We start from the raw sequence: 21,658 nt of genomic DNA on the forward strand, positions 1-21,658 counted from the left end.
AACTCCTGCAGAGTACCTACAAAAATCAGCTGATGCTATTGCTTACCCCGTCTCAATACTAATCAATCGAACCATAGTAGAAGCTAAAATTCCCACCATCTGGAAAATATCCTATGTAATCCCACTTCACAAAGGAGGCAGCTCTACTGAATTCTCCAATTATAGGCCAATAGCTATACTCTCTCCACTTGCAAAGATTATGGAAAAATGTATTCATAGACAATTCATGCACCACCTAATCCAAAATCGCCTTATGGCAGACACTCAGCATGGCTTCCGTCCTCATCACAGCACTACTTCAGCCCTCCTAGTCTTTACTAACACCATAAACCATAATCGCAACAATAATTATATATCCTCAGCCCTCTTTTTGGATCTTTCCAAGGCATTCGATATGGTTGATCACCAACTTTTAATCCACACCCTGCAAACATTCTGTCTAGATACTGGAGCCCTCCAATGGTTTCAATCTTACCTGAATGGTCGACAGCAGGCTGTCCTCTGGCAGAACAAACTCTCTAACCTTCTACCTAACACCCTCTTGAGTACCACAAGGCTCTATACTAGGGCCCTTGCTGTTCTCCATCTTCATTAACGACCTTTATACTGTCATCCCAAAAGTCAGCTGTATCCAATATGCTGATGACTCTACTCTGATTTGCTCAGCCACATCTCCAGTAGAGTTATGGTCAGCTACCCAGACCACCTTTAATACAATAGAAAACTGGCTTTCTGAACATTGTCTGATCCTAAATCCCAAAAAACTAAAATGCTGTTATTTTCACCAACACGTAGGTCTACCGCTTTCACCTTTACCATAAAATCAAATGATGGCACAATAATCTCCCCTGACCCATCTACAAAACTATTAGGTGTCATCATAACAACAATCTCAAATTTGACCTACATGTTAAGCAAACTATCAAAACCATCAATAAAAAACTAGGGTCACTTTACAGAATAAAAGCCTTCCTAACCCCTCCAGCTAAAATTGCCATAGCTCGCTCTCACCTTCTTTCAACCCTTCTGTATGCATCCCCTCTACTCTGAATTTGAACAAGACTGTCCTTAAACTCTCAATTTGCTACAACCACATTGCCAGGTTTGCCACTGGGCTGCCTTTTAGGACACATCATTGCATCAATCTAAATCAGCTTGGTTGGCTTGAACTACCTAGCCTAATCCAGTATAACCAACTGATTATGGCCTATAAAATCCTCTATAATCCGGACAATACTCCTGCACTTAAAAATATTATCACCCCCTATAACAATCCTAGACCGCTTCGATCCTCTAACAAACTACTAATTCAGACTGGCAAAATTAATAACACAGCCGGTGATTCTCTCTTTGCAAACTCTGTAAGTAGATCCTGGAACTCTCTTCTAGCTGATATTACCTTACTTTCCACCTTAGGTCAATTTAAAACTAGACTCAAACAACATTTGTCACTTAACTGGCTATGTCAATGTATCAAGCCTGGCTAACTCGAATGTGTAAAAATCTGTTAACCAGTTTACTGTGTAATTTAATTTAATCCTGACTTGTGCTCAGGACTAACTTTAACCTGTGGAACTTGTTTATCTTGCTTACTTATGTAATCTCTGCAAATAATCTCTTTGTAATATGTAATGCTGGTATTATGTAATGCTGTATTTGCTTACCCTTGGAGCTTTCCTCCCCAGGCCTCCGGAAAATGGACATGCATCCAGTCGGACTATCCCGGTCAACAAATGTAAAATAAAAAAATAAAAATAAAATTTTTCTCTCGAAGCTGGACTTAGACAATTTTATGAGTGCCCATAGTTTTTTGTTAATACTGATCAGTGATGCCTTCCCTTTTTGGGATTTTGCTCTATCATTTAGTAGCTTCCTCCTTTTATTGTATAGTTTGTTTATGGCTGGGGTCCACCAGACAGGACGTCTGCCTTTGGAGGATTGGGTCTTGGTTTTATTTGGGATCGCATGATCCATTCATTCCTGAAGGTGTTCATAGAATGCGTTTATAAAGGATTCTGCGGTCTGGGCCGTATTTTCCACAGGCCCGGGGCTTTGAAGGATTCCACCTCGGTTTTGAGGAGTGTGAAATTTGCTTTAGAAAAGTTTTTCACTGTGGTTTTCTGGGCAGGGGGTGGGGTCGGGATGTGAATATCCAGTGAGATTAGTTTATGGTCTGATCTTACCAGTGAGGGATACACTTCTGGTCTGGAGCATAGAGTCCCCATGTTGGTGATGATCAGGTCCAGTATGTTTTCCCCTCTTGTGGGAGTGGTAACAAGTTGTTCCATAGCATTTGAGTTTATAAATTCTAGGAACCTTTGGGCTAGGGTGTTGGAGCTAGAGTAATGCTCCTAGTCTATGTTTGGGTAGTTGAAGTTGCCCAATATAATGGTGTTTGGAGAGACCTTCATATTTTCCAGTGTTCTCAGAAAGGCCGAGTGGGGTTCCTGGGTTTGGGAGGGTGGTCTGTAGCAGGCTATAAACTGGAAGGCAGTTTTACCCACTGTTAGTTGCACATGGATAGTCTCTGATGCTTCGTGCTTTGCCACCAACCTGGAAGTGTGGGTATCTTTGATGAATATCGATACTCCCCATCCTTTTGTGGTGGTCCAAGTTTTGGGGCCGAAAAGCATGGTATGAGGTATAACCTGGTAGTGCTGGGGTGCTCTTGGGAGCCCTGAACCAGGTTTCTGTTACTGCACAGATATCGATGTTCTCCATGCTAAGGAGAGTTTTGAGTGCGTGCCTCTTGAGTTTTAGACTTCTGGCATTGAGTAGCATTACTCTTAGTTTCTTACCCCTTGTGATACCTTATGGAGGTGGGTTTGTCTTTTGAGCCTTGCCTAAAAAAGGCACTATGGGGGTAGCAAGAGCCTTTGCCAATATCCGAAAGCCCAGGGGTGACAGGTGCAAGCCATCCCTAGCGAAGCATCGTGGCTTGTCGAGCATATCATCCCAAGCTGACAGGCATTGGATCCCCTTTGAATGACACCAGTACTTAAGCCAATTGTTGAAATTGATCATCTTGTCTTCATATTGTGGCATCATTCTTGGTGAGGGTAAGATGCTACTCAAGGTCAGGGTCATACCGGCCTGGGCTACATGCTCAGAGAGCTCCTTTATGTCTCTTTTCATGTAGTCCAGGGAGTGCGTCTCAGGTCATTCACACCAGCATGGACAATGACTGAGTCATATTTGTACTTGCCTTGGAGTGACCTGAGTGCTTGTGTTATGTGGCGGATCCTAGCGCCCGACAGGCTGCTCACCGTGACCCTCTCCTTGTTCAGCCTGGTGAGCAGGACGTCAGTGTGCCTGACGATAGAGTCACCTATAACAAGTGTATCAGGTGTGTTGTTTAGTCTTAAGGGCTGTAACTGTTCGGCACACTGGCTTTGTGAGATATGTGTTGCACGTGTTTTGTTTTGGGGTAGCAGGAGGTCTCTGCTGCTTCGGCAGATCTATATTTAGAGCCTCCGAGTATGTTTTTGTGTGATTATGTGTTTGGTTTGCTGTCGTGGTAGGTCTATGTGAGACTGGAATTGTAGTGAGTGTGGTTTCCTTCTCCTCCTTACTGGTTATGCCAGTACTGAGTTGAGAGAGCTTAGCCTCCAGTTTGGCTATATGGATGCATCTCTCACATGTGTTGGAATTTGTTGCGAGGAGGAGAGGGTTGTCTGTGTACATGAGGCAGTTGTAACATTGCCTCAAGATTCCCAGATTCACCAGCTGGACCGGAGAGGAGACTGACAACTGACCTTTGGACATGCTAGAATAATATTGGGAATTCCTTAATAATTGAAAACAAGGGCCAGTGGGGAGTGAGGGTGTAGTGCTTTTAATTTTTAGTGCTGACTTATATAATTGCTTTAGCGAGCAAGTGCCAGGTAACATAAGTGCAATGTGTTACAGGTAACTGAAATGCAAAAACGACAAACAGTAATTTTCTTTCAAGTGAAACAAGGAAATAAGTACAGTAAGCAATGCAGATATCACTAGTGATCCACAGAAGCGCTGAGAAGCCGCGTATTAGGTGGAATTAGCGTTCCAGGGAAATAACAAGCAAACAAACAACAAGCATATAAACAAAGCTAGATTCAGCAGGCCTGGATCAAGTCTATGCTACAGCAAACAAGGTGTACCAATTTCAGTAAAAACTTGTTTCCAAAGCAGGAATACAGCGTGGTTCAGCTAGCCAATGTAAGTAAGCTATACCAGGAAGAGGGACATTAACCTTAAAGGGTTATTTGAATTCAGAAAAGACAACAAAAATTTCAGAAGGGGAGAACCATACATTAAACCCGTGGATGTCTTAGCTGAAGACATCCACGGGTTTAATGTATGGTTCTCCCCTTCCATCATTTTTACTTTTCACCTTATAGAGATTTGGCTTAACCTCTCCTTTACAAATAGACACTGCCTATATTTTAAGCTTTGTTTTCTGACACTTGTTATAGAAGCACTAATTACATAGAAAGGAAGAACTATAGAGAGGTGGCTTAAACAAGAATATTTAAACAATGTTGGGTTTCTGACTTTTTTCACAATGTAAAATACTTTTAACTTTTAAAAATGAACACTAAACATGTTTATTTTATGTATATATTTTTTTAGAACAATTTTTATGATATAACTGAGAGCATATACATGTTTCTACTGGGTAGATTTTAGAATATTTATGTCAGCACATATTTATGTTAACTTTGGATTTTGTATTTTTCAAGAACCATTCAGACTTTTAAACTGCACCTTTTAATAGCACAAGTTTTGTTAATTAATGTAATTAGCAAGTGCTACAAACATCACATGACCAAATGCTTCTAGTATATAAAGGACAGAAAGCATTCATTTATTTAATTTGATAAAGCCTGGTACAACCAGGCGAAAGCGCTTGTTTGAAGAGTTCTGTTATCTGTCAAAATAAAGGATTTAACCTGCTATTGGAACTACGACTGTTGCTGTTCTTGGGTTACTTCGAAGTGCACTAGAGCCATTCATTTTGCGATTACATTGGCTAGCTGAACCACGCTGTATTCCTGCTTTGGAAACAAGTTTTTAATTGGACTTTTACTTGGCTTTGTTTGTTGTTTGCTACCAATTTCAGTAAGATACAGTTCAAATATTCAGGCACTATAAACCTTTAACCAGAAATTCCCAGCTCAGAAGGGCAGAGTCCAGCCTCCTCTCCCACAAGAGTGCAGACCACGAACCTTCTTAATGTAAAATAACTGGCCTGAAGCCCAAGTGCTTAAAGAATAACAGACACTGGGCTCTCAATCAGCAGTTCCCAACTTAGAAGGATGAAAGCTACCTGTCCTGCCACCACAGTGCATGCCACAAACCTTCCTAATGTAAAACAACTGGTCTGAAGCCCAAGTGCTTAATCCAAAAGACTTAGAATGATAGCTACACTTTAATCAAGTTACGACCAAGCAGTAATAAATACATCAAGTTACACAAACAAAGCTAGATCCAGCAGGCCCGAATCCAGTCTATGCCACAGCAAACAAGGCGCACCAACTTCAGTAAGAAGCAGTTCAGATATGCATGTACTATAAGCCTTTAACCAGAAATTCCCAGCTTAGAAGGGCAGAGTCCTGCCTCTCCTCCCACAAGAGTGCAGACCACGAACCCTCTTAATGTAAAATAACTGGCCTGAAAGCCCAAGTGCTTAAACCAGAATTAATACACTTTTAGAATAACAGACACTGAGCCCTCAATCAGCAGTTCCCAACCTAGAAGGATGTAAGCTACCTGTTCTGCCACTACAGTGCAGACCACAAACCCTCTCAGTGCAAAACAACTGGTCCGAAGCCCAAGTGTTTAAACCAAAAGGCTTAGAATGAGTTACACCAAGCAGTAATAAATACAATTGAGTACTTTTAAGATGATGCAAAAGTAAAATAAAGTAGGTAGAAACACAAGTACAGTAAAAGCAGATGAAATTTTTTTTTTTTTTCTGAACAACTGCTGAGATCAAAGAAACAGATTTGAGTGCTGAAACTAGAAAACTGGCTAGTTATAAGAAAAAAAAACTAAGCTAGAAGGCTTCCCTCCAACACAGAAGGGCTTGGGGGCTCAGAAGCCTACAAATAGTCTATACCACTTAACAGGAAAGGCAGGAAACAAGCTTAATTTTTTTTTTTCCGTTTCCCAGATGCTCTCTTTGTACACAGTAGGAGTGCCTGAAATCAGAATATGATCTCACTGCACTCAGTTGAGTGAGCAAATGAGATGGGCCTAGGAGGAGTATCTAAACACAAATTTACAAGAGGGGCGGGCAGTTTCAAGGCCACTAAGATTAATGGAAGCGTCGTTGGCAGTTTTGGACCTATGCAGTCTGTCTCTGTCTTTATCTTTGCGTTTCTTCGGAAGATCAGTAGTTGGCTGGCTTACCAAAGCCATTTCGGAATATGGAGAACGAGTGTGAAAGAATTTAGAGACAAAAATAGCACGACAATGAATAGTTCGGGAGCTGAACAAGGCACAAAACCGACAGCGAGGGACATCGTGGTCTGGGCCTAAACAGGTGACGAAGAAAGAATGAAAATCTCTGTAAGGTATTTGCTTTCCACAGGCAAGACAATTGTTAACTTTTTCTGACATCGGTTAGAGCAAGAAAAAAGGATCCCCAGTGGGGTACTTAGCTTTAGAAGACTTCAGGTCCGAAACGAAAATTTCAGGTAGCTGCCGACTGGCACTTGCGAACTGATTCTGCTTCGGGCTCCCACGCAGCAAGAAAAGCTGATGAAATGGCATTGGCTGCATGTTTTATACCTCTGACGACTTGACGTCATGGATGAGGCGACAGCATGTGATGCAGAAATCCCAAGACTCTGGTATTCGGGCCGACTGAGGGCTACCTGCAGGCAGATAAACCAAGTGTGATGACTGCAACATTGAAACACGAAGAACATCTATAATAATATGTCAGAAACTTGAAACTGAACCTCATACATGTTGAATCTGGCACCTAAGTTTGTAGAAGAATAAGTTTGTCAATTTCACTTACACATGTTTATGTTAACATACAGACACACACAAAAAAATGTGTGTGTGTCTCTGTGTGTGTATCTGTAGAGAGAGACAAACACACAGACATACGGTCCCCTTCAGAATAGTAGCATTTCAGAATGTTGAGCTGGACATGATCCTGATTATATAAATGGCATTCTGAAGCACTGAACTGTTTGTACTGGGACTGTGGGGATCTGGGAATTTAACCTTTTCCCCACTGAAGTGCAATTCTGGAGTTGGTATATATAATTATCAGGGTGTGTGCACTTTGGCTGGGTACCCCCCCCCCCCAAGCAAAAACACAGTTTTGTGCATTTCTGCTGTTTTCAACTTTCCGTAACATTAATCATATGGATTTGATATTCTGAAACATCTATAAAAACACACAAACCCATATACACCACCCAACAAATAACTGTATTTGCTTCATTGAACATCCATTTTGTAGGGCCGCATCATATTGGCTCACAGCATCGATCAGCCAATACACTGAAAGAAGTGAAAAGCAGAAAAAGCAACTTTGAGATCGCACAACACTGGGGACAAACACACATTTCTCTTCCCCACTATTCAATGTCCTGGACAAAAAAAAAATACAAAACACCAATCAATCAATTAATGAAACATGACCTCAATCAAAGGTGTGGCAAATGCTCATTTTGACGTACAAAACCTGCGACGAACACAACTACACCCATACACAAACTGCAACACAGGGAAGCTATGTAATACGAGAAGCTTACAATTAACATCAACTTTAATTGCTCAGGTATGAGGAAACGTATCTCCCCATTATGACACAACTATACCTGATATATGCAAATATACAAGTAAACTAAGCTGTACTTACGTCTGCAATGCACCATTTGTTGCATTGATGAGGTTCCTATCAGTAATCTTTTCCAAAATTAACAAGGCACTGGTTTCATGTCCCTAACAAAAAAAAAATATATATATCCTGAGTTGCAGACATAAACACAGCTGTACTGTTAAATATATATTCTATGGCAACGCATTCTTTTTATTAAAAGAAAGAGCATCACTTTTTTTCAGTTGTATTCACCCTTAGCTTATGAATCCATTACAGTGTTCTGTCAAAATAGCTTATAAATCCAAAATTTCACATACCTTGCTGCAAGCCAGATGAAGTGCTGTGTTTTTGTTTTTATCCTGCAGGGTGAGATCAGCTTTTGCACTGCTAACCAACACTTCTGGAAAATAGAAATAAATACATCATCAGACACACTTTCACACACAGACCATCAGAAGACTTCAAACTATACCAATCCACATGGTTCAGTTTAATCTACTAAATTCATGACAACATAAAGTAGAAGCAAGAAAAAAAAAGACAATAAATTCAGTGTGTAGGGTGAAAGTGCACAGACTCAGAGGAAGCAATCTGCAGCATTTAGTACGTCAAGTATTGTTTGTTTCCCTTTGTTGACCAGAGTAATTCAGCAAGGTGTGCACCTATTTTCAAATAAATCTAAAGTGGCATTTACAGAGGTGTGGAAATTGACCAGAAACAGTAAGGAAATAGGGAAGATGTGTAAACACACACACACGGAATCCAAATCTTGTTGCATAATCAGGAATTCAAAGTAAAGGAATTTGAAATGCACTAAAAAAATAAAATAAAATTAATGGGCCAAAACAGGCTCCATGGAATGACAGCACTGTAATACAAAAATGACACTATGTCCTCAGACGCAGTTACAGTATTCAAAATCTCTAGCAGCACTGATGTTAACACATTCTAAAATGTCTGTGATAAGCCACTCCACCTTAATATAGTACACACAAGATCTTCAGCAGTACATTTCTGATAGTAATATATTAACTTTCAGGTGAACAGTAATCCTACTAAAATGTTCATATAAAGCACATAATGATTCAATGCACACACCTTTATTGTCACTTTTCTTTAAAATCTGACCAAAAAGCTTGTGTTCTCCATCTCACTTCCAGACCATTTTTCACTGCAATGGAATTCACAGTGTAAGCACGTTTAACTGGCACTCTCTGTGTCTGAGACTATATGGCAGTGTGTTTTATACTAGCAGATAACTGGGTGGCAATTGCCTGCTTAAGATCACTGTTCATATGCGACCATCAACCCTATTTTGCTCCTCACAGGAAGAAAACCAGTCCCACCCAGCCCATTTCCTCTCTTTCAGGAGCAATGGCAGAGCCTCTCACTCTGACAGCCATCATAATTGTTCTGCTTGTGGTTCTAATCTCACCTCCTGGTGATAGGGTTGCCACCTTTTCAAATGCACAAAGTAGGACATTTTTTTGTAGAAATTTGAGATTTTGCAGGACAAAACATACCCACAGGCAGTGCAAATGACAGAATTTCACTTTTGTGACAAAATAAAAGCCTATTTTTATAGCATGTGAGTTGCTTATGCTATTTCATACAATATTTGTGTGTTCCAGACACAAAATAACTGTTTTATGCAACTAAAGAAAACTTAAGTACATTTTGTCTTAAAATCTCAGGACATTTGCCATTTTTTTAGGTTTTTGCAGGGCATAACTGCCCAAAGTGGGGCTGTCCCTCTCAAACAGGGCAGGTGGCCACCCTACCTGGTGACAGACATGACCATCTGCGTTACTGTACAAGACCCTGCTACTCCCTTCCTCAGTGTGTGCTTTCTTTCACACATATACTGCAGGGGGCTACCACCCACTTATTGGAACCAGGCCGATGTCCATATTCTATTACCATATTCACTACTTGAAAGACTTACATGGTGGTGATCAGCTGACTGGCAGCACCACTCCTTTCCGTGGGATGGATGAGACAGTGTCATTTGCTCACTTCCACCCTCCCCATCTGGATCTTCCTTAACTGAACTCTGAATGTCTGGGTCATAGTCAGAGAGGGATTTATCCCTCTCTGCCACACATTAGTGAGCTACTGTACTAGTTTCTGCTACACAAAACTTGTCATAATAAGACAGAACAACTCAAATGGTTAATGTTGCAAGTCAAATTATGGTGGTAGGACTGCAAGTCATATAATACATTGATTTAGATTACTAGGCTTCAGGTAAGTTAGGCTCCACTGCATTTACAAGTTTGTCTGTATGTCTGTCTTATACATTTCTTATCACAATTTAAAAACTCAAATGCTGAGTGGCCTGCGTTGCAAAAAAATGGTCTTTTTAAGTGATTTTTCCCCTATTTGGAGGCTTTGACCAAACCCCACTGCTTTTATTTGCATACACTACTACTTACTTCACCTTTGGGAAAGAGGACAAAATCAGTGATCTCATTTTCAGAATTTCAGTCATTTGAAAGAGTAACCATGTGTGTGCGTGTGTGTGCTGCAAGAAATGAGACCAAGCATTCTCCTTGAGGTCTAAGATTCTAAGCAAAATGATCTCATCATAAGAAATCCACCTAGAAAGAGTCCCCCCATTTCTTAAGGTCTGGTTACTTACAATAAATATATAAAATGTGGAAAATAAGGGAAATCTGAGGAACATGAATGAAGAATCTGAATAAATCACATGTCATGGTGAAATTCAATAACAAGAAGAAAGAGATGACTGACACGTTCCTTTTACTTCTTGCTTTACTGTACTGGGTCCTACAGATGGAGAACAGGAGAGAAAAGGATCCGCTCTCCAGTCTAGTCTCAAGAAACATTTAGATAAAGGAGGATGAAGGCCAACAGACAATCACTTAATTATTTTTCCATCATACAATGGACACTTAGCTACAAAAGTGGTAATGCTGATTGCAGCAGTAAATGCTAAATTACTGTTTTTCAACAGCATTCTCAAGGTGCACACTTTCCATTTCATACATGTCTAAAATTTAGCTTACTCTACTACTATGAATGTATAGGGGGTATAGGACCTACAGGTACACATTTTACATACACCATATAACAAACATTCTACTGTACAAATCCTGAAGAATCTCACAAATTTATATATAATAAATACATAATCTCTACACACAACTTGCATTTTCTCAAAAAGGAATATACTTTACGGAAATTGTCACCTGATGGCTGTGGTTTTCCCATAGACAGATATGATGTGGGACTGTAGAGGCAAATTGCCTTCAGACTAGCACACCCCACATGTCAATATACTAAAATTTGTTTATAAACTGGAATTGTATTGCTCAAATATTTACTTACCTCTGGATGATTAGATAAAATATAATGTGTGGATTTCTTACACATTCCTTATTTTATGTGCCCTTTCCCCTCCTGTCTGCTGACCAGCAAGCCTCCCCACCAGTAAGAATGGACCCATCTGTTCCCCCTATACTGGGTATCTACAGTAAGGTGAAACTGTCCAGACTAGCAAGCATCAAAGCTGTTGAGATGGTTGTTGGTGCCTCTGCCAGCACTCTCTCAACCACCTGATTTCTACAGGAAGGGAGATCCTCATTCCACTGTCCAGGCTAGTCTGGCTTGCATTCCAGATTGGAGCCCTTTAGAAAAATCCAGTATCCCCAGCTATGCAATTAAATGATACGTCTCCTCCCTATGAACAACATGCACTACATTAAGTACAGACTATGGAGGTGTTTCTCTGTGGATCTAACATCACTTCCTGGTGGCTGAATTGGCTGCCTGCATCACTGCACAGTCCTATGCCCCTCCCCGATGTGTGCATGCTCCCACACACGCACCCATCACTATCTGCTATGGCCTTTGGTGCTGTACAACTGGAGGCTTGTGCAGGAGTTACTGGCTAGCCATGAAGAACTACTCCCTCCCCAAAGTCAGATAAACCACAGTAAGCTGTACAGTTCCACCAACCCCTGTTCATCTCTTCCAGCACCTGAGAAGCAACCTAAACTCTAGTCACCAAGGATACAGTCATGACTTCCCCACTTTATGCCATAGAGAAAGCTATTTTAGTGGATATTCTTGAACTGTTCCTTGATAATTATGTTAACATGGCTGAGGTCACAGTTTGCCCTCCATCGGAACTATTTACAGAATGCAGAAAGCAAAACAATTGCTAATGCAGTGATACGGCCACAGCCAATTAACAGGTCAAAAAATGTAGATCCCTGTGGATTTACTCACAACAACAAAAGGTGCAAGCAGGAAAGACAGCAAAATATTGTTCAGTGTATGATCAGTGATCCCTCACAGACCCATGTGAGGCAAGATGCAATCTGCATGTCAGAGAATGTATGTATTTTTAACTTTTGCTGACCAGCTTCTAAGCATATGCACATTTTCAAGGAAAACCTTAGGTGGTATTTATACAGATGGGGAAAATTTGGCCAAGACATTGTGAACACTCCACTCTCCTTTATGCTAGGAGTCACTGTGGTGTTATTATTTAAGAATGGGCAATGGCAACAAGCTCTAGTGTTGGTGACTACCATTAATATTGACAATTGAGATAGACTGTGACCACTAAAACAGGGCTGGAAGGTTTATCCACCAATGAAATGTAGAAAATGAATGTAATTAGTGACTCTCAAATGGCTTTTGATGATGGCTATCACTGATCAGACCTGTGAGGATCTTATTAAGGCAATTAATGCTGTTGTAAAGGCATCACATGGCACTGAGTCTAATGTAACTACTGAAGCAGATGTAACCTTGAAGTTTCCACTTTTTACAATTATAACAGCCTCATTATAAGTGAGGGAAGGTATACTTTCTGAACTGTTTGTAGACTTGTGACACACAACATGCTGTGAGACAGAAGAACCATGTGTAACCTAAGACTTCACTAGTGGCAACAGAAAGGAAACTTTTGCTTCCTTTGCAGCAATATTGATTTTCAATGCTATTTCATTTATGACAACATAGGGTGGGAGACTGAGAGATACAAGGAAAGCAATCCCCAGCATGTAAATTTTCCTTTTAAGACATTATATAACTTTCGTACTAAAGCTGACACAGCATTACCTAAGATAGGTGAATTATGTGAAGCATGTGAAAACAAAGAGTCAGAAATTCATCTTTATACAACTTGCATTAAAAAAATGCCAGGAATTTATTTCTGGTGCAGCTAGACATCTCTCAGGCATTTATCAAAATTTGTGTACTAAAAGCCACTGTAGGTGTTTGGCCATTGGCTAAGATGTTTGTTATGCTTTTAGTATAGCTGTATTAGTGAAAGCTCTGTGCTGTGGGTGAGGCTGCTATATCAGCTGGCCATAAAGCATTTCACTGTTTTAGTATTGCCTGTAGATTGAATGCATTTGTGCAGAGACACTATTAGTTACATGCTGCGCCCCTCAGTATTACTGCAATGCTACCAGTTGATAAAACTCATTATTGCTGCAGTGGTAGCAGCTGAGGTGTTCTAACATTGTGTGTGCATGGCTGTGCTAAGCACTCTTGGCTGCTCAGAATTAGTGTTGCCTTCATGTAGCTTAGTGCCTCTACACCTAGCCAGACTACAAACTGCATATCTTAAGCACTTAGACCAAACTGAATCAGAGATCCATTTGCACAAAATGGAAAGTAAACCTGAGTGTAGCAGCATCAGTTGCCAGTCTCATAGCACTTGGTGCTCTCAGGCAGCGTAGGAACTGCCATATGCTTACAGATAGTGAATGCCTACTTGCATGAATAATTCAGTCTGTGAATCATGCAGTCTGGAGGCATACATCTCAACAAGAAAGATGGCCTATGAGCATCACATACTAAAACCCATATCTCATCACAATCACAGTAAACTGACTTATGTTGAGGCTGTAACAAAGATTTATACCAATGGCTCCTACAAATAATATTGACTAGGTCTCAGCAGATATCCACCAACATCAGCATCATGCTCACACACAGTAAAGACTCAAAAGGCGGTAGACCACAAACCCATGAATAAAACAGTAATGTCTTGGTAATTGGTGATTATACTGTCAGGTATACTACCTCCACACTCATAAGGCTGACAAAAACAGGATTACATTTGGTTGTCATTCTGGTGCCAGGATCTGTGACATCACAACAGCTTTAAAGTCCCTCTCACCAGACAAATATTACTTTGATCAAGTGGCAGTCATGCCCCTGAGGGACATGCTGGACCTCACCATGCATGTGTCCAGTGCATGTAAGACACTGACCCTGAGCAGAATCCTTCCTTCATCCAGAGTGATACCTATACACTAACTGGCTTCAACAACTGTCTTAGTAGTTTTTGTCACTCTGGAGTGATCCAGTATGTGTCAGCATGGAATGAGATGACCGACAGAACAACTTACTTCGCCAAAGATGGCTTACACTTCTCCTTCCATGGTTTCCACATACTGGTTAAAGCGCTTACTGCCCCTATAGTGCCTGTTTTAGATAATGTCTAGCTAATGGATATCTAAATATATCAGATATCAATGTAGCCATTTCCAAACCTAAATTAGATCAAGGATGATCTTCTAAATCCCAGAAGTCTTAACAACAAAAGTACAGTTTTGTACCTACCATAAATGTAGATGTCCGATAGGCATGCATCTGCAGTCCTTACAAATGGGTTGTCCTGTCGTCAGGCAGCCCTTCGGTCGGCAGGATTCCAAAGTCTGGGTCTGGCCTCGGCTGGTGTCGCACTTCACCCGACGTCATAGCTGCAGTTATTCGGGTATAAAGGCATCAGCCGGCGCCATTTTCCTCAGTGTTTCTTGCCCCAGATGCCAGGTGCCCTCTAGGAAGGCTAAATTTGGATAAATGCAAATGGTTCCAAATAGTAGAGAGCAAACAAAAATAAGCATGTATGTACATATATACAAACAAATACACCATAATAGATTCCCCAGCTAGCTACAAGATGGGCAAATACCCTAGGAGTACCACAGAGGGGAAGGAGGGTGGGTAATCCTGACTGCAGATGCATGCCTATCGGACATCTACATTTATGGTAGGTACAAAACTGTACTATGTCCTTCAAGGATGCATCTGCAGTCCTTACAAATGGGTAGAATACCATAGCCAAACTGTGGGAGGAGGAGAAATAAGATTATGGTGTAGTTAAGATCCCTTGCAAAACAGCAGTGGCAAAACCTGCTCGGGATCTGGAGTATAAAGGTAAATTATAATGCTTGGCAAATGTATGCACGGAGCTCCAAGTAGCAGCCTCTAAAATGTCTTTTGTAGCCACTCCTCGTAGAAAAGCTGTGGTAGTGGCTGTAGCCCTTGTAGAGTGAGGCCTGATGTTTTCTGGAGTTTTCTTCCCATGATAGGCGTAACAAAATCTAATGCAATTTCCTATCCACTTAGAGATTGTCTGTTTTGAAATTGCTTTTCCTTCCATTCCTGTTGCATATGCTACCAGTAGCTGGTCAGTTTTCTATTGCCCTTGGTCCTGTCCAGGTAGTAACGTAATTGTCTATGTACATCCAAGGTATGCAACAGTCTTTCTCCCTGTTCTGTGGGTTGGGGAAGAATGTAGGTAGGTGGATAGCTTGGTTTAAAGATACCCTGGAGACCACCTTTGGCATAAAAGTAGGATTTGTTCTCATGGACACTCTATCTTGATGGAAGATCAGGAAGGGCTGTACTGCCATTAATGCCTGTAGCTCAGATACCCTTCTTGCTGAAGTGATTGCAAGCAGGAAAGCAGTTTTCCATGATAAGTATTGTAATTCTGCTGTTGCTGCTGGTTCGAAAGGAGGGAGTGTCAACTTTTCTAGCACAAAGTTCAAGTCCCATGCTGGCAATGGTGGCTTCCTAGGTGGTTTTACATTTTTAATTCCTCTCAGAAACTGCCTGAGCAGAGGATGTGAGAAGACTGGAGGATCCAAGTTGTATTCTGCTGAAATAGCTGATGCATGAATCTTAATGGAAGAATAGGACAGGCCGTTGTGGAAGAGCTCTGCCAAGTATTCCAGGATGTTGGCTATGTTCACCAGTGACACATTTTCTCCTTTTGCAGTGCTCCAAATGTGATATCTTTTCCATTTTGCTGAATAATTTTTTCTTGTTGAGGGTCTGCGAGCCTCCAAGATAATGTCTTTAACCCTTTGGGATAAACTTGGGTTATTTGGTCTTATGCAATGTTCCAGGCAGTCAGCTGCAGTGTTTTCAGGTTTGGATGCAGGGTGTTGTAGTTGTTCTGTGTTAACAGTAAGGGAACCAGTGGTAGAGGCCATATTTGTTCCCGAGACATGCTCCTCAGTAATGGGTACCAATGTTGCCTTGGCCAGTCTGGAGCTATCAGGATGATCCTTGGATGGTCTTCTTTGATCTTCAAAAGTACCTTGTGCATCAAAGGAAGTGGTGGGAATGCATATGCTGTCAGGTTTTTCCAACTGAAAGATAGGGAGTCCACTTTCCAAGCAAGTGGGTGGTACGTCCTTGTGCAGAATTTCTTCAGTTGGTGATTGCGTGGGGATGCAAATAAGTCTATTTCTGGTAGTCCCCATTTTCTGGTAATGGTTTTGAATCTGTCCGGATGCAGCATCCATTCGTGGGCATCCGTGGTAGTTCTGCTTAGTATGTCTGCTAGTATGTTTTCTTTTCCTGGCACAAAAATTGCTTGTAACTGAATGTTGAGGCTCAGGGCCACCTTCCAGAGCTCCATCGCCATCCGGCATAGAGGGTACGAATGTGTGCCTCCCTGTTTGTTGATGTACCACATAACTGTGGTGTTGTCTGTCCTTTTCAACAGTTGACCTTGTTGAAGAAATGGTCTGAATGTCTGAATTGCCAGTTTTACTGCCAGCATTTCCTTTTGATTTATGTGTAGGTGCAGCTGGTCTTGAGTCCATAAGCCTTGTATGCACTTGTCCAACATGTGAGCCCCCCAACCGAGGTCTGAGGCGTCCGTTGTGATGGTCTGGCTTGGTTGAGTGCTGTGGAAGGGCAGTCCTTTGTTTGATTGACAGGCCTGAGCCCACCATTTGAATTCTTGCTTCAGGCATGGGATTATTGGAATTTGGGTTTCTAGGCTGTGCTTGTGCTGAGACCATAAATTCCTTAGGTACCACTGTAACTTTCTCATATGCAGTCTGGCATGTGGAACCAAAATTATGCAGGATGCCATGAAACCCAAGGCTTGCAGGACTTTTCTTGCTGTTAGCTGGTTCTGCTTTGTTAATACCAAGAAGTAGAGAGGGAGTTGCTCCTGTTTTTCTACTGTTAGGAATGCCATTTGTTGTGATGTGTCCAGCTGCGCACCCAAAAAGGTTATCCTTTGGGATGGTATCAGCCTTGACTTTTTTATATTAACTGTGTATCCCAGGGCTTGCAGTAGATAAATGACCCTTTTTAAGTCTTCTGCTAGTTTGTTTTTGTTGTCTGCTTGTAACAGGCAGTCGTCCAGGTAAGGGTAGATTTGAATTCCCTGAAGCCTGCAATGAGCAATTACTGATGCCAGGCATTTCATGAACACTCTGGGCGCAGTAGATAAGCCAAAGGGCAATGCTGAGAATTGATAATGCTCTGATCCTGCAAGAAATCTGAGGTATCTTCTGCAATTTGGTCGTATGGGGACGTGCAGGTATGCCTCCTTGAGATCTAGAGTTACCAGCCAAGACTCCTTAAACTCCAGAATGAAAGGGAGATGGTGGGCAGGTAACCTGGACTACAACAGTAAATACACTCGAACATCTACATTTATGTTAAGTGTACACAACTGTACTATGTTCTTCATGTTTCACTAGTGCAGTCATTACATTTGGGTAGAATCCCAAAGCTGTGGATGGGAGGGTGGAGCTAAACAGTATTACGTGCGGCTATAAGGCCCTGCAGAACTGCAGTGGCAAAACGTGCCCTGGACTTAGAGTAGAGAGGCAAATGATAATGCTTTGTAAAGGTGTGAACAAAACTCCAAGTAGCAGCCTCTAGAATGTCTTTGGTTGGTACTCTGAGAAAGGCTGCTGAAGTAGCTGCAGCTCTGGTGGAATGAGACCTAATGTCCTTGGGCACAGGTTTGCCATGGTGTAAGTAGCAGAAACGAATGCAGTGGCTTATTCACTTTGAAATAGTCCAACATGGGAAGAAGCTGCTGTAGGGTCAGCATTTTGAATTTTGGGACAATGAGGTATGTGTTTAAAGCGTACAGGTCGAGAATAGGTCTCTATTGGTTTTCTTTTCTTGGTACCAGGAAGAGCCTGGAGTAAAATCCTTGTCCTTGCTCCATAGATGGTACCTTTTCTACAGCTCTCATCCTTAGTAAGTGTGTTATTTGCATTAGAGCTTCTGCTTTTTGATTTGGAGGTAGGTTTGGCATTCCTCTCTTCCTTGGTAGAGTATGGAAGTGAAACCTGTAACCTTGGTCTATTGTTTGCAAAATCCACTTGTCTCCTGTGATGTAATGCCAGTTTACTGAAAATAAGGCTAGTTTTCCGCCTAAGGGTGCTTCTAGTTGTTCCCTGGTAGGCGGTGCTAGAGCCAAGTCACTGTGATTGTCCTGTAGTCGTGGTGGTGGCTGTATCTGTGGCTGTACCTTGCTGGTTGTTAGCCTGCCACTGATGTCCCCTGTAGGCACCTCTGGATTGACCCCTGCCTCTTGAGCGCCTATTCCTGCCTCTGAGCTTTGGAGGTGTCTGGAAAGGACCAATTCTTGGAGGGCCAATTCCTGCTAAACCTTGGAGGTTGGACCTGTAAGAAATCTTTGACTGTCTGGACAGATTTTGCCTTCTCTTCCATCTTCTTCAGCACCTGTTGTGCAGGAGAGCCAAACAAATTGATCTTGTCCATGGGAGCATCCAGTAGCTTTGATTTAACATGATCTGGTAATGCCTGCTCTTTTAGCCATGCATGTCTTCTGATCACTGTGCCAGTCATGGCTGATCTAAAGGAAGACTCCAGTGCATCATAGCCGCATTTTAAGGAATGGTTACTGACCTGCTGAATGTTATGTACCATTTCCTGAACAGATTTTTTGTCTAATGGTTCATCCGAGGACAGCTTTTTAGTTAACTGGTCTAACATAAATTCTTGATACTGGATCATGTGGAATTGATAGTTCAAGGCCCTAGCTGAAAGAGTAGCAGAAGTGTAAACTTTTTTACCCCATCTCTCTAAGGCCCTAGATTCCCTTTCAGAGGGGAGGGGGTTTTTGGTAGAGGTAGCTACTACAGCCTTGGGTCCCTGGGAGATAGTTTCGGGATCTGCAAAAGGGGCCTTATACAAATGATAATGTGTGTCCGGAACCCTGTAGTACCTATCGGACTTAGAAGGGGCCGGAGGAAGAGAATCAGGAGCAGTACAAGCATCATTAAAAGCATCATCCACAACAGTAAGTACTGGAGGAATGGCTAAAGGCCTATGCTGTGGCAAATGCAAAAAGGTTCTAAGCCTTTTCCTAGAGTCTGAGAAATCCTGGCCCTGCCATTGAAATTGTTCCCTCATAGCATGCAAGGTTTCCCCAAAAGAAAATTCCTCAGGCGGAGAGGCAGAAGGAATGGACTCTTCCGCATCAGAGTCCTCATAAGGAGAAAAAGGTGCCTCTGGAGGGTCTGAATTATCTGATTCATCAGAGGAGCCATCTGAAGAAACTGGCTCAGGGGGCTCTACTCTAGTCCTCTTTTCTGGAGGTGGGTGAGAGGCCCTGTCTGGATGTGTTTGGGATCCCCGGATCAAAGAAATGAGATCCTCTGCTAGACTAAGCATTTGTGAACTAGAACTGGGCCTGTGAGAGGGGGTCTTAGCAGGCACAGTTTTGGTAGTTTTTGCTGCTTTAGCCCTGGCAAAGGCCTTAATTCGACATGGATGCAGGAGGCCTAGCAGCTCCACGTGCAGGGGTAGAAATATCCAAAGGGATAGTATCTGATAAATCCTGTGAACCTGCAGAAGCAGGTGGGATTTCAGTAGCAGATTCAGCCAGGCTGGATGAGGCCTCGGTAAGTGGCAAGTTTTCGGCCGAAGGAAGAACCGTGGACTCGGTTTCAGCTGAAACCGAGGCACTCGCGGTTGGTTTAACCGCGGTTTCGGCCGAAACCGCGGACCGCGAGTGTCAGTCCTTTTCCTTGCGTTTTTTAGAAATTTGCGTAGTCGGAGTATCCGACGGCATAATGTAAGCAAAAGCGGAGCCGAAAAACTCTTCAGCAAATTCAGACCGACGTCTAAGCGTTCGTCGGTTGAAAGAAGCACAGGCTAGACAAGCTGCTACGTCGTGGTCTGGGCCTAAGCAAGGTAAGCAGTAAGAGTGGAAATCTTTATGAGGTATTTGTTTCCCACAATTTAAACAGTTATTCACTTTTTCTGACATCGGCTGAGGCAAGAAAGAGTCCCCAACGGTGTACTTAGCTTTTAGAAGTCTTCGGTAGTAGTAGAAGAATTCGGTAGTAGTAATCTCTGGTTCTGACCGACCGGCACTTGCGAACAGCTTCTGCTTCGGGCGCCACGCGGCAAGAAAGACTGAGGAAAATGGCGTCGGCTGATGCCTTTATACCCGAATAACTGCAGCTATGACGTCGGGTGAAGTGCGACACCAGCCGAGGCCAGACCCAGACTTTGGAATCCGGCCGACCGAAGGGCTGCCTGACGACAGGACAACCCATTTGTAAGGACTGCAGATACATCCTTGAAGGACATCTGCCTGATCTTGAGACTCTTCCTGCAACCTGGACATATACATGTTTGCGTAGTTGCCAAGACTTAGTTTCATTATAAAAACAACACTCCCTTGATACCTGGGATATGTACCCATCACGCACTTAAGCCTGACAGAAACTTCAGTGGCGTTTCCATATTTGACGAGGACCACATCACATAATGACAAGATTCTCAGAGACACACAAACTGAACTTGCTGAACTCCAATTTTCTCTGAACAAGAAAAACTATCAACTTATATCCTACTGCAGGTTACTTTATAAACATGCAATATTCCTAAGTGTATTTAAAGAAAGTACAGCTGTGTACACTTACCATAAATGTAGATGTACTCACCGTTGCAGTCATCACATTTGGGTTATCTGCCTGCAGGTAGCCCTCAGTTGGCCCGAATACCAGAGTCATGGGATTTCTGCGTTGGACGCTGTTGCCTCTTCCATGACGTTAGGTCATCAAGGGTATAAAACATGCAGTCGACGCTATTACATCAGTTTTTCTTGCCCTAGATGTCAGAAGCCCCCAAAATAGGAAGCTATTACATGGTGTGAAACACCTCCAGTAAAAAGTAAATACCCCTGCTATAAAAAATGGCCATAAAGAGAATAGGAAAAAAGGATAGAGAAAGCCAGGGGGCTAGAGGGAGGGAAAAGTACAGTTGTGTACACTTACCATAAATGTAGATGTTCGAGTGTATTCACTGTTGCAGTCATTACATTTGCGTAATCTGCTGGCAGGTTGCTCTCAGTCGGCCTGAATTCCAAAGTCTTGGGTCCTGCGTCAGTTGCTGTCTCCTCTTCCATGACGTCAGGTTGTCAGGGGTATAAAACAAGCAACCGACACCATTTTCTTGCCCCAGATGTCAGGTGCCCCCAAAAAGGTAACAAAAATATATATATAAAAACTATATATACATGCATCCATACAAACTTTACCTTCATTGACAAGCAAATACACCACATAGATTGTAGAAGACAGAGAAGGAAAGATAAACTCCAGAATGAAAGGGAGATGGTGGGCAGGTAACCTGGACTACAACAGTAAATACACTCGAACATCTACATTTATGTTAAGTGTACACAACTGTACTATGTTCTTCATGTTTCACTAGTGCAGTCATTACATTTGGGTAGAATCCCAAAGCTGTGGATGGGAG

General features: G+C 42.1%; 1 protein-coding gene across 1 annotated transcript in view; it reads right to left on the reverse strand.

The window, feature by feature from the left end:
- The window catches only part of ANKRD28 (ankyrin repeat domain 28), a gene marked incomplete in the record, with an annotated part of 2,819,689 nt that overhangs the window by 131,194 nt on the left and 2,666,837 nt on the right, over window positions 1-21,658 (reverse strand). Inside the window, 2 exon segments of the mRNA XM_044066773.1 lie at window positions 7,865-7,947; window positions 8,143-8,225. Coding sequence (XP_043922708.1) covers window positions 7,865-7,947; window positions 8,143-8,225 — 166 coding nt within the window.

Source organism: Protopterus annectens, chromosome 3.part1 (genome assembly GCF_019279795.1).
Source record: "Protopterus annectens isolate FY-2018-M chromosome 3.part1, PAN1.0, whole genome shotgun sequence".
Lineage (NCBI taxonomy): Eukaryota > Metazoa > Chordata > Ceratodontiformes > Protopteridae > Protopterus > Protopterus annectens.